Source organism: Cryptotermes secundus, unplaced genomic scaffold (genome assembly GCF_002891405.2).
Source record: "Cryptotermes secundus unplaced genomic scaffold, Csec_1.0 scaffold1045, whole genome shotgun sequence".
Taxonomy (NCBI): Eukaryota; Metazoa; Arthropoda; class Insecta; order Blattodea; family Kalotermitidae; genus Cryptotermes; species Cryptotermes secundus.
In genome coordinates this window covers 65,174-79,189 of record NW_019740665.1, presented here as the reverse complement: position 1 = coordinate 79,189, position 14,016 = coordinate 65,174, and the positions used below count along the sequence as shown (strand labels likewise).

The 14,016-nt window shown below is 36.5% G+C and overlaps 1 protein-coding gene across 4 annotated transcripts in view; it reads right to left on the bottom strand.

Annotated features, from left to right (window-relative positions):
• The window catches only part of LOC111872561 (DNA-directed RNA polymerase III subunit RPC3), an 11,699-nt gene extending 3,591 nt beyond the window's left edge, over nucleotides 1-8,108 (bottom strand). For 2 of the 4 annotated variants that reach the window (XM_023866598.2, XM_023866599.2), the window contains exons 1-8: nucleotides 7,897-8,108; nucleotides 7,247-7,371; nucleotides 7,017-7,150; nucleotides 6,468-6,720; nucleotides 5,434-5,645; nucleotides 5,174-5,327; nucleotides 4,350-4,542; nucleotides 1,146-1,313 (exon numbers count right to left, since the gene is read on the bottom strand). In XM_023866598.2, coding sequence (XP_023722366.1) covers nucleotides 1,146-1,313; nucleotides 4,350-4,542; nucleotides 5,174-5,327; nucleotides 5,434-5,645; nucleotides 6,468-6,720; nucleotides 7,017-7,150; nucleotides 7,247-7,371; nucleotides 7,897-8,043 — 1,386 coding nt within the window. In that variant the 5' untranslated portion in view covers nucleotides 8,044-8,108. Of the gene's footprint in view, nucleotides 1-1,145; nucleotides 1,314-1,649; nucleotides 1,865-4,349; nucleotides 4,543-5,173; nucleotides 5,328-5,433; nucleotides 5,646-6,467; nucleotides 6,721-7,016; nucleotides 7,151-7,246; nucleotides 7,372-7,896 lie in introns of those variants that run through there. The other 2 variants (XM_023866601.2, XM_033754750.1) reach the window with 2 other exon arrangements.
• Nucleotides 8,109-14,016: the final 5,908 nt, after the last annotated feature.

Below are 14,016 nucleotides of genomic sequence, written 5' to 3'. Positions count from 1 at the left end.
ACACCCTGTATATATATATATATATATATATAAACACACACACAACTGAACAAATAAAAAAATTACTATCAGTCATAATTTTTCAGATGCCTTGTGTTTGAATCCATGTGATTCCAAGCAATCTGAATTATTTTTTGCAGGTCTAGAAAAAATACTATGTATGCCAAGAGTATACCTAGTTTAAGCATAATCTATGAAGTGTGCCATTTAAAACTGCACCCAAACTATATCAGTATATGCAAGCTTACAGGTGGCATCAGTACTGCTGTCTTATGTGACATAAACCACAGCAAATGATTTCACAGCAAAGGGATAACTGAGACCATGGTTGCACCTGCAGGAGCATCTGAGTAGAATGTCACAAGGAAAGTTGGGGGAGGGGGAGAGGTTCATTTCGTGGAGGGAGCAGCTTCTTAGTTCATTTCTATGCTGTAGTATGGGACTGTCATTTGGGTGATGTTACCAATAGCATAGCCTGTATACACAACAATAGTTTATGACTAAGTATGTATGTTATGCAACTATGTACAGATGTTATGTTGTTCTCACATTGTAGTAACTTTCATTTACTTACATAGGTGGCAGCTCTATGCCTGAAATTGAGCCACCTAAATTATAAAGATGTAACTTGACTGTTTTAACATTCATCATTGCTCTGGCACAATAATGTGATGTTGTGTATGATGGTGTGTGTGTCTGAGAGAGAGAGACAGAGAGTTCACCATACCTGGCATTGTACTGTTTTATTACAAATAATGTTATTTCCAAGTTAAAAATTCAGCTGCCAAGACCATACCACAAGGGGATTTAAATCCCCCATTCCTGGTTGAATGTTATTGGAAAAAGGAGGGAAGAAAGTAAAGGTACAAAAGAGATAAAGTTAAGGAAGAAAGGTGATGAAGCATTAACATACAAAAGAATGATCCCCTGTTGAATTTCAAGGGACTCTTCCACTAGCTGAAGAGCACTGTCTTCTAGCATTTAACACTGTGAATTCTGGTAGTCCACCACCAATATTTCAGATGAACAGCTGTGGATTTATACAAAACTACACAGAACTAAACCCAAGAAGACATACTCTTCATAGTCACTGATGTGATGAAATCCAACATTTTCTGATACTTACACTGAAAATATCTACTTACTTCTGCCAGCTGTTCAGCAGTCGCACCTTGCTCTCTCATGGTGAGAGTAATCGACTCAATTCTCTGTTGCTTCTCAACCATCCTTCGATTCTCAGACCTCTCATGTTCCCTTCTGACCATAGCATTATAAAGGGCCTTGTAACACATTTCAAGAACCATTCGAGCTACCTAGAAAATACAATTATAATTACAACAGCACAAAGGAACATTTTATTTTCTGAAAATTCATAACACACAAGATACAAAATTCCCAATTATTCTGCAGAATAACTGTTTGCAAAAAAGAATCCTGTGAAATGATTAACTCATAACCAGGGCCTGGATTTTGATGACCTGAAAATATTTAAAAAATGACCTTCAAAATGACCAAAAAAAATCCAGAAAAATGACCTAAAATATGACCCAAAAATGTAATAAGTCAGAATATCTACTAATTACCTTAAAATGTATTTTTAATCTTTATTAACACTGAACTCATCTTTACTCTTTTAAGTCTGACCTCATTTTTATGTTGAAAATTAAGCAATATTGATTGAATTTGAAGCTAAATGTTTTAATACGATTTTTTCTATTGTGTTAGAATGCTTATCAAATGTACATATACGGTATGTATTCCAACATTCAAGTCTTACCTCATTCAGAGTTGAAATAGATGACAGTCAACATGCGCCTACTGTCCGAAAGCACATTCCTGTACTTGGAGAAACTCCTTTCCACATCTGCAGACACAATGGGAGCATACTTGAAGTGTACCAAATCACTAGCAGTAAGTTCTTCTTCAATACTGAAAGCGCTGAAGGACTCTCCTGACAGAATTTGAGAAATGCTGCATGTTTCATAACCTGAGTTTTTATCCAGAACACTTTTCATTTTTCTTGACACTATTTTACCAATGTCCCCTGACACTTTCTCCAAATCTATTTTTTCACCAGAGTGAGCGAATCTTCTAGCATTGCTCCTTTCTCCTGCAAGCATTGGATTCCTTCTGTCAAGGAACTGAAATTTGCCTTTATGAAGGCCAGCTGTCCTTCCATTTCGATGCATGAGAACTGTTTCTGAGCAGCTTCAATTGCCCTCGCATACTCCGTCTTCATTGAATCTACAATATTTTTTACTACCTGAAAATGATGGCAACAGTAAATTGTAGCATCAATTCATGTTCCCCACCTTGTAATGACAGGTTCCAGGGGCAGTGGAACACCAGGAGCCATAGACTTAAAATGCACTTTACGAGCTGGAGCCTTGACGAAAATCTTCTCCGTCCTTGACATGAGAGCATCCACTTGAGGAAATTTTGATCTCACTTCCTCCGTCACTCTATGCAGTGCATGTGCTAGGCAAGTAACGTGCACCAGTTTCGTATAAAACGACTTTATTGACTTGCCTGCTTTTAAAATATATGGGGCTGCATCGGTCACAAAAAGCAAGATGTCATCGTGTCATATACCCTCTGGCCATAGTAGAAACATCAACCTGTCGAAGAGTTTACAAACTGTGGAATGATTAACGGATTATAGCACCTCACTCGTAAGCAGAAACACTTCACCTGGTCTGCCAATTTCCAAGGTTCCAATGATGACGTTTGCCATGTAGCGAGCCTCCGTATCGCTGGTCTCATCAATGGAAATGAAAATCTTCTTCCCGTGCAATTTATTCCTAATCATTTCCAGGATACTGTTGTAGCACTGGGAAAGGTAGTTCTTCCTGAGTGTGGATTCATCTGGGATGGAATGGCCACAGTTTACTTCCAGAAAATTTTTCAGTTTTCCATTGTTCAGAGCCCAAAATGGAATATTTGTGGATGCCAGAGCATCGCACAGATCTCTGAAAAAATCAGATGACTTATTTCCACCTCCAGATGAACACTGTTGCAGTACCATTTGCACAGGTTTCTTTTTGTTCAAAATTTGCACTGCTCATATATGCTTGTTGCTGCCGATATGTTGTTGTACTGTGAATCTTTTTTCTGCCACTACTTTTGTGTCACACATCTTGCAGTATAAAATGTCACCGTCAGTTGAAAATATACCATCTCCAAACTCAGCTACAAATTGCTTTAAATGACACGGTTTAGTTGACTTTTGGTATTGTGACAAAATTAATCACTCTAGCGCAACACAGAACTAACTTTTCTCACCGAGAACCTTTCATCAACTGTATCTTTATCTGTACGGTCAAGGGCGAGGAACTGAAGACAGAAGGAGTTTTATTGAACAACAATGTCATATGAAGCAAGAGATTCCAACTAGAAATATGTGTAACTAAGCAAATTGCTTTGTACAAAGAGCCGCAGTGTGAGTCGTCATCACCATACCGTTTTATGATATGTATTATCAGCACTTCTGCGAAACGAACGGAAAGGACGGGCCAGGATTACAACCTGTTATTTTATACTATGGCCTTTGTAGGGAACGCTTAGGAGAAACACTTTGCTTCCATATTATTCACATTTCAGAAAACATATGAAGAAAAATTCCCTAAAATGGCCAATAATGATAAGAAATACTCTTAAAAGCCCAAAAAATTACCCCCAAATTGAAAAAATTACCTTAAACCCAAAAATGTCAAAAAATGACAAAAAATTACCTATAAAATTTACATTTCTGTAACCAGCAACTCACATCATAGATTTATATATTTAAGAGAATCGCACAGGATACAAGGAAAAAAGATGACATGTCATCAAAATCCGGGCCCTGCTCATAACCTACACATAGAAACCCCATGATACCAAGTAAGTGTAAAATAATATTTATTATTATGTTAAATACTCCACTTGAAAGTACATTTACTATGATATATGATATAAACTCCATCCTAAGTGCAACAATTTATTGTAGGTCTTACATCTTGCTTTCTTCTACACTACATGTTTCGGCCGCAAGACGTAAGACCTACAATAAATTGTTGCACTTAGGACAGAGTTTATATCATATATCGTATAGAGTGCAACAGGATGCTTAAATATAATATTGTAAACATTTACTACATTACACACACCACAAGGTATTCACGAGTTCCTATTCACTATGTTGATTATGGCAGAGGAATGCTTAAATAGATTTCGAATATCTAAGACAATAATCAGAAGAAGTCCATCAGATTTAAAAATACTCATTACAAGATATCATGCTGTAATTAGACCCAGAATATGTTCTATTTCTGTAACATTTTCAATCCAAATATATAGATATATAAATTTACCTGATTTAAATCTATGTGGAAAAGAAAGAATGTTTTGTTTGGTACATTGTTGGCTAATGATTTACGTAATTCTTGTATGTGCAGGAAATTTTCTTCAAGTAACCTGTAAGTTAGAAGTTTAGCTTCCTTTGCAGGGATCATTGCCACTTGCTGGATCTGCTCTTGCTCGACAAACTTTTTTGCTCTCACTAGCCTACGAAGAAGCAAACACATTAACACATGGATATCACCGTACATTATGACATGCACTGGTACAAGCTTAAACATTTATTGACACAAAAAGTACTGGGCTTAGCTCAGTTTTCTACTTGATTCTGATGGTTTCTTGTTCGTCTTATTCTTCAACTCTGAAATGGAAGTAATATATTCCTCTGAAATGTTGGTAAACCACACTACAAAGCATTATATGCCAGAATATAGTATATGTTACTCTACATGATTAAATATCAATAGTATCTTTACCTGCAACTTTGTTGACTCCCTCAATGAACAAAACAAAAAATTGTCAACAATAACTAACAAAGCTCAGTGGCAGAGGTATACAAACACATAGTATTTAGTTGTCCTAAGCATCTAGTTTTCTTTTAAACATGTTGAACTATATGATGATTTATCAATTAAAAACTAGGTGGACTTGCTGGAATTTGTTATGTTTAATTTTAGAACACAAACTCACAAAATATTTTTCTATGAAAAACTTAAGACTGATGCTAAATGCAAAACCTGATCAGATAGTGAGAACTCTGTACATTCGGATACATTATGTACACTTTTCACTTTAAAATAATATAAATAGAATCACACTTCTCTAAAATAATACACACCTGAAGATTCTTGCACCTTTGGAGCCAAACCTCTCCATTACAATATTTTCAATGGTTGCCCACGTAAGCTGAACGAAAGCTGTCTTCATGTTTATGCTGTACTGTCCACCTGAACTGTCTCCAACCTTGCTAACAAATCCACTAGAATCCTCCTCTGGAATGAACATATATACAGTAAACCTTTGTTATAACAGCTTAACAGGGGGCAACAAGTTCATTCTGTGGAAGAGAAGGGTGCTGCTTTACACAAATTTACTCACCCATAACCTTCAAGTACTGTTCTATATACTGCCCCAAAAGAGGACGAGAGCTCTGTTTGCGCACTGCTTCCCGTAGTTCTGTGAATGGAACAGGATTTGAAGTGGCAGCCCAAGCCTCTGTTCTTAGATACATCTGCTTAAGAAGTTCCTTCAACAATTCTCCAGCATTATCATCACACCGTCGGGAAATGGCAGACACCATGATCTGATCTCTATAGAGTGATTATTTCTATTTTAATGATTTACTGGCATAACATGCATAATGGTGATGTCTTTGTCACTGCATTTTTCCAAATTGCATCTCCAGAACTAGTTATCACATTTCAATAAAACATTATTACAACTACATTTTACCTTTTCAGGAACCTTCGGTCTTTTATTTCTTTAACATCCACTGCTGCGACTTTCAGCCTGTATTGAAACAACTAGTGAATGTTCATTTATTTTATATTATCTTTTTATAAACATTGTACCACCATATGACCAATACAGGTTGAAACATGTAGTAGAGTGGTTTTTAAGTACATACATATATTTCACATTTCAAGTCCAAAATACAATGGTCATGAAACTAGTCACAAGCATAACACGCACAAACAAAGCAGAACGACAATACAAAGCTAAACAAACATTGTAACTAATTATTTACTGTATGCTCCAAAAATTCATCAACTGTATAAAATGAGTTATTCATGAGACATGAAAATAAATTATTTTTAAAACTGATTCTATCCTTTATAAGACTTTGAATGGTCTTTGGCAGTCTATTAAATAACCTAACACCAGTACACTTAGTGACCTTCTGGAAAACAGAAAGGTTTGAAGTTGGAATATAAATATCAAACTCTGAAAAAGTTATGTTGATGGTTCCTAAAGAGGTGAAATATAGTTTAACTAAGAGCTTAATATAATGCACAATAGGATGCAAAAATTAAGATTACTAGAGCAGATCTGATTATTAACATTTTGTGTTCAAAGTTAGCCCAGTGAAAACGTTTTAAGTCAAAACGAATAAATGAAAATTGAAAGTTCACCTGAAGTCCTGATGGAATCTGTCAAAATTCACCCTCCAATAGATACCCCCATCTCCTGGATCACCTGGCTTCCCTTCTTCAATATCTGCAAGACCTTTCAAGTTGAGTTCTGGTGGAAGATATAACAGCTTTTCTTTTATTGTCAAGACTGGGACACCTTTCTCTTCATCAGGTGATGGGCAGCGCATCAGGAATTGTTTATTTACAAGAACCGAAAACTTATCATGTAGTGTCACCAAACATACTTTCTCCACTGTAATGTATTACAATAAAAACAAGTTAAGATACATACTAGTAACAGATGAAATGGGGAAGACATGTAGCATGCATGAGACACAGATAGCCCAGTAACTGAAACTAGTGCCTTTTAATGGGCCCAACTAAGGATTCTTTCACCTTTTCATACCAGATAATTGAAGTAGATACAACTTCAAAATGTTGTACAATTTAAACACAACTCATTTTCATATGATAAGCCTCAGCCCACTCAATGACTGATGCATTACTTCTATAATACAACGTCCCTTCAGCAAAAATTGGATGTGTTACCTTTCAGTGATTCCTTCAGTCTTGTAGCTGCTCTAATGATAACAGATGAGGCAGTATCCTGGCCTCGTCTAAGGATTTCTTCTACTAGCATTTCTGCCTCATCACCATATTGTGTCTTCATTAACAACAAATATCTAAAAATATTTCATAAACTATTGTATCCACTAATACTGATACAATATGCCCATGTCAACTTCAGAAAGTGTAAGCTGCTTTTTTCCAAATCCTACCTGGGATAACGAAGTAGAAGAATGACTTTATCAGCTAACAATGTATATTCTGCTTTGTCAGGAAACTGTCCCTCAGCAAATGTCACAAATCCATACTGAATCATGATTCGCAAAGCCTGTTTCACCTAGGAAATCAACACTTCAGATTTATTATTATATCATTCTTTCAGCCTACAACATTCCAGAACAGAACCTTCCTCTAATCTAGCTATAAAATATATATGTAAATAACACTACAATTTCCATTACAGTCTCCTCTGAATGACCTTGCAGTGCTAAACTCTTTTAGCAACTTACAGTACCAAAACACTTCAGTGGGCAGACTGTAATAAGGTCACACATAAATAATAGCAGTTGGCATCAGCATTGTTATATTTTACAACTGAGATTGTCATCTTCTTGGTTGGTCATCGAGAGAGAATCCAGCGAACAAGTGGCTTCAATTTATTTGATCTACTTCATACTGCGTTTGCAGTGGACCTTAATAACTCATGCAACCAAAGTCATGGTAAACAAAACTATAACTACGTTATTTTCTGACTTATGTCATAATTATACACTTCTAAATACTGACAGCGTCGTTAAATAAATCACAGGTAAATATTACATGTATGTCTGGCAATAAATAATTGTTGCATTTATATTTTTACCTTTTGAAAAGGCAGTTTCGTACTTCCTACTATCAAGTTCAATGGCTTTGACTGACACTTGTATAAATCATTTCCAACTTTTTGAATAATTTCCCCAAAATGCTCCAATAAAATCAACGAACACAACTTTTCGAACTGGAGTGACATTGCAGAGCAATTCAAATCACTCTATTGTAGGTTAAGTTTGCAACCACGTTACACCGATGACACATTGCCATTCAGGGATAAGAGTAGATGCAGTGATCACAGATTACTTCATACATACCTATAACTTTATATATCGGTAGTCAAAGATGAATCGAACGTATCACGTCCTGTGACGTTATTAGATACGTATGTTTTTTAGTTCACCGGTGAGAAGGACAAGTCGGTAATAAGAGAAACTATTTGACCTCCAGGATTTCTTCCTTCAAAGGACTTAACGTGTATACCGTTGAGCAGTTTTAAGCCCTACTATTGCAACAGAACTCCTTACTTTAACTGCATTTCTGTGCTTGTTTAATCGGTCTCACATGTATCCATAAAGGTAAAATTGTTCATGTGCTCAACTAATTATGCACTAGACCATGAAGAAGCATGATGAAATTGATGTATAGACCCACGTTCTTTGACCTAGGCACTAGTTGAAGATTAGTGGTTAGCTGCACGCTCCTGCCACTTTACTCTCAGGCAAAGAGCCTCAAATGCCCTTTAGATGTTAGGCAGAGTGGGCCCCAGAGATGGTATGCACGACACAGAAAAAGAAAAATTCTTGACTACCAGGACTCTCCAACTTCAGCCCCTTGGTCATCCAGCCTGTAGCCCATCTCTATACCAGCGCTTGCATCCATAAGATGAAAACTGGTTTCTCAGATTATGTTTAACAAAATGGTCTGTGATGGTATAAAATCTTTTATTTGTGCAAAAAGTTGATTGCTTAATCTCACAACTCTGGATCCTTACATGTACTCATCAGATTTAAATTCCACCATTTCTGCTATTCAATATTATGTCATATGAACAATCCCCCCCCCCTCACAAATGCTGACGCTGTCTCACTAAGTTCCATATGACAATGGCAAAAACAATGTGTCAGAACTGGAGGTTTATCAGTCTTCATTATACTCAGCACACATTTTGATGTAATAATCAAATTTTAACTGGTTATATGTTACTAGCACCCTTCTGCCATACTTTTCTGTTACTGTCTTGTAAACACATACTTCATAATTCATTTCGCTGCAGCATAAAATAGTGTTACATGGTTAACGTCAGATGCATGCAATAGTTCTCAGCCTTACATTTTTGCTGTTTACGCCTATTTTGTAATTTAAGTTTCGAGGATTATGCCATGTCTGTTCTGTTACAGAATACATTAAATCAAAACTTCTGGGCGAATGAGACAAAAGGATGACGTGGCCTAGTGGACTCATAATGAAAATGGTTAGGGAGCATGGTGTATTCGACAGACAGGGAATAGCACCATGCTCCACATCCAATCCTTAAGCCTACTGCCAAAGGCATATCAGGACACAACTTCTCCTTGAGTAATATCACGGCCCAGACTCACTATTTCCAATGTGAGACCAATCTAAAGAACATATCCCGCATCCACCTCATTCATCCTGAATGTGACAATTGCAATGGACAATAAAATGTTCAAACAATTTCAATGTACAACATGACTTAATTCCAAAAGCCAAAATTACACATATGCAACAGTTTATTTCATTTTATACATTTAAGATATTCTTTTTTTTTTCTTTGTGGGTTATTTCATGATAGTCTCAACAGCCAGACTGAAGCTGAATGGTAGAACCAAGGCATAACACTGAAAAGGATTTGGAAGGATAGGACCATGGTCCAAATCAAGGCACTTTTCTTATTTCTTTCCCAGAGGCCCTGAGTAAAACCACAAAAATATCAGGACAGACAGCTGGTGTCCCACCTGAAATTCAAACTGAAGACTATCCAAATACAAACCTAGAATATCACCATTATGCCAAAAAGCACCACTTATATTTAATTTTACAATCAAGAGATGTACCTATATTGATGGAGTTGGGAATAAAAAATACTGCTTAAAAATGAAACTTTTATGTACCCTTACATTTTATCGACATTTCACTGTATTTGAGCATTTGGTTGTATGAGGATATTTTGAGATGCAACTCAACCAGACTCCACAGTGGGCTTCTCAGCAGGAACACATTTGATAAATCACAGTATGCTAAAATCTTTATACAAGCACACATACACAAAATGTCAAGGACTATTATAAAAAGTATTTCAAATATAGAGTTTCCCAGATAAGTTCTCTCCTCATTCCAGTTTCATTTAGAAGTCCTGCCATAAGGCCCACAAGAATATGTCATAATTTCCAGCAAAGAAGTTTCTTGCATGTACAATTTTTATCACCTCAGAATTTCAAAGTGTCACCAACTTGTACAGAAAATTATGTAATAAAGCTTGTTAACCACATACAATCATGCGAGAATTGCTTATGGAAATTCTCAATAGGCTTACAGCAGCACTGTTCATGAATATCAGCATCCTGTTAGTCATTAATGGTTTAATTTGTCTGGGCAGTTTTGAAGGTGCAACTTCTTGTCATGCTCATAGACTGTTGGTGTGCTACACTGTCACTCTTTTATAAATGTCACCAGAACAGCCACAGAAACATAACACTGCCAAAAAACATGTCACCTTCAGTAGCCACTTAAAATCCATGAATACCACAGCATACAGAGTATAAACCTCAAACATATTGCAACCTTTCCGAACAAGAAACCAAGAAAAGCAGTACAGTTAAGCAATTACATAAAAGTATCTACCTGATGATGGATGTATACGGTTGCAACATGCTGTGGAAGTGAAAATGTAGCATAACAGTTTACAAACACGACAAGAAGTTACACTTTCAAGACTGCCAACACAAATTAAATCATTAGAGCATCACAGCAGTATCATATGAAATCACCATAAAAAGTAGCTAAAAACTAATCTAATTGTTAAATATTCTCCAGAAATCTGTTTTTTGGATGCTCTATGGAAGAATTTGTCATAGAAATACTATTTCAATTTACAAATGTACATTTTGGTAGTTGCACCCATCCTTTATGGTAGGATATCTGATATTACTTTTCAGCACCTCTTCACTACGTTACATATGGACATTGACTTCAAACTGAGCACATTTCTCAATGGGCACAGCACGTTTCCTATGCCAAACTCTGTGTACAGGGAATGTTTCCTTTCACTTCTCCCAAACTATGTAACAAGAGGAAAGTTCAATGTTCTGAATCACACATCACCACATCATCTGAATCACCACTGTTTTGAGGCTAGAATATTAGGTGCAACATACACTGATAAATCCCGATGAGGTCATTGGATTTTTTTCAATTTACCTAATCCTTCCAGTTGCACTAGGCCCTGGGGTTTACTCAGCCTCTAACAGAAATGAGTACCAGGAATTAAATAATTTTCCTGGGGAGTAAAGCATGGCCGGCGCGTAGGGCTGACAACCTTACCGCCATCTTTGAGCCGACTGTCAAGGTAATGTGGGACTCGTTTAATGTCTCACAACCCTATGGGCCTTCACAGCCTGTTACAGGGAGAGCTTTACTTTTTTTACACTGATAAATACATTATTGCACGAAATTTCAGTGCCAAATTTATAAATGCATACATCACACTACACCACACTTCTACAATACAATATATTTATGGCATGAGTAACATTATGGAATACAGCTAATGAAAACTACTGGTTCCAGCATTTACAGGAAAAAAATTCATACATAAATATTCAATCAAAGTGAGAGTTCTTTTCAGGTAACAACTGCAATATCTACATTGATAATTATAAAATTATATTTCAAACATACAAAGAACATCTCAAAAACATACATAAAAAATCAGGCAGTTAAAATAAAGCAGACTTTTATTATTTCAGGATTAACTGCAGAGCTTTTGGCTTGTTTGTTTTACTACTGGTAATTAAACACTGCCTACAGTCAAAAGTATTATGCATCTTCACATTACCTTCTATATTTCTCTCTTAAGGTATCAGATTCTTTGTAAACAAAAGGTGATCAAAAGGGGAAGTCATCCTGTACCTCTCCAATACAGTATAGTTATTGCAGAAACTAACTACATTTTAGCAGTTACAGTTGTGTAGTCCTTGGCCTGGGCTACAAGCTTAACATGGCAGGAAGTTTAGATGCTCCAATCACCTGGAGAGCTACATTAGTGTGGCCATAAGTTCCAGGTAGGTTCGCATACTAGACAGGCTGGAGGACAGCGGCTAGACAAAAGGCAGCCCCTGGTCCTCAATGTTGGGAGTTGGGCATAAAGCTAACATTGGTGACAAGGTGTAGTGACATCATTCAAATAAAATTACACAAACTGAGCACACCAACAAGTTCAGTAACAAATTATATATGCACCAGGATAAAAGACATTGAACCTCCTAATGAGAATTCTTGAACTTGCATCTCAATACCATATGCAACATCAAAGATTCACAACAATGTGACCAGTTCATAAGTTTTATGGCAGTAATGCCACATGTAAGTTCTCACTCAACATATGTATCTTAATATTCCCTTAAAAGACTACAGAATGGGAATACACAAACTCTTAAAATATGCACAATACAGAGATATCTTAACCTCTGATATGGCCCACATGACAGCTGGTTCATGACAAGGTCTTATAGAATACAGAAGATGAGTAAACTGTTAGTGTCCTTAGTGCGTTTTTAATTTGCTTAGTGGGGGGTGGAGTCCAGCTGGGTCCACTCGGCATAGCAGCCACTCATTGGCCTATTGTACCTGCCCTGGGTGGTGATGATGGAGAATTTGGTGGAATGAGGATTGGCAGGGGAAACTGAAGTACTCAGAGAAAACCTGCCCCAGCGCCACTTTGTCCACCACAAATCCCACTTGACCAGACCCAGGATCGAACCTGGGCCGCCACATTGGGAAGCCAGCAACTACCTGCCTGAGCTATGGCGTCGCCTTAGTGTCCTTGTTCTGAACATACCTAGACAACCTGAACTGCAACAAACATTGATAACAAAGACTTAATAGAAAATATTTCCAACGACATGCAAGAACACCATATTCTTTGCAGAACTAACAGATTACTCAGAACAGTAAAAGACAAAACAAAAGAAACACAATAAAGACAGACAGCATATAAGGACGATCCACAGAACATGAAAAGCAATAAACATGACAACTCCGAAGGCACATAGAAGCCATAACACAACAAGACCACTTAGTAAGAAGAGGGTTAATTTCACGCATATTTAATGAATAAACACGTTCAGATACTTGTCAAGATGTTCAAAACACAAATCTGTGGGTGGCCTTTAAAGTTAAGAATGTTATACGATCAATGCCAGAGTACAAACCCAGACCAAGGGCAAATTTTAAGAGAAGTACATATATGAACAATGTTCATAATGCATTTGTACTTACATGGGACACTGAGCTGAGGACAGGTATAGGGAACAAATAAGGTGCAAAACATAACAGGAATATATCAAAATATGATTTAAATAGAGGATATGTATTGGCTCCTGTCAACAAAGTTGTGAAGGTGCTAAATGTCACACAAAAACATACATGGATGCACACAATAAATTTCATACTAAACAAATATTAGAAGGATTGTAACATTCCAAATGAACAAAATACGGCTATTTCAAACATTTTTCATGTGTCAAACAAATGTACCACACAAAAGGTAAATAATGTAGCAGTGTTTGAAGCATAAGACAAGTCTGAATACCCAATGTAGACAGACAGGAAGGCACCAAAAACATGGCCAGAAAATAGCAGATCACAACAGGAGGCACATCAGTAACAAAAGGACAATTCCACAAAAGAAATGACAATGACAGTATTTCTGGCCATATTAAATAGGAAAGGCATCAAATGTTTACCTATGCAGATTTAACTTGCAAGTTTCATGAAACACATTTTAATTAGTCCAACTGGTTTCACAGGTACATTTTGTGCACATTTCAAATAGCTTAATATAAAATAATATTATTAAAGTCTAATTTTAAGCATCAAGTATGAAATAATCTGAATCTCAAAATTTTGGCAAGAATGAGAAAACTAGTCT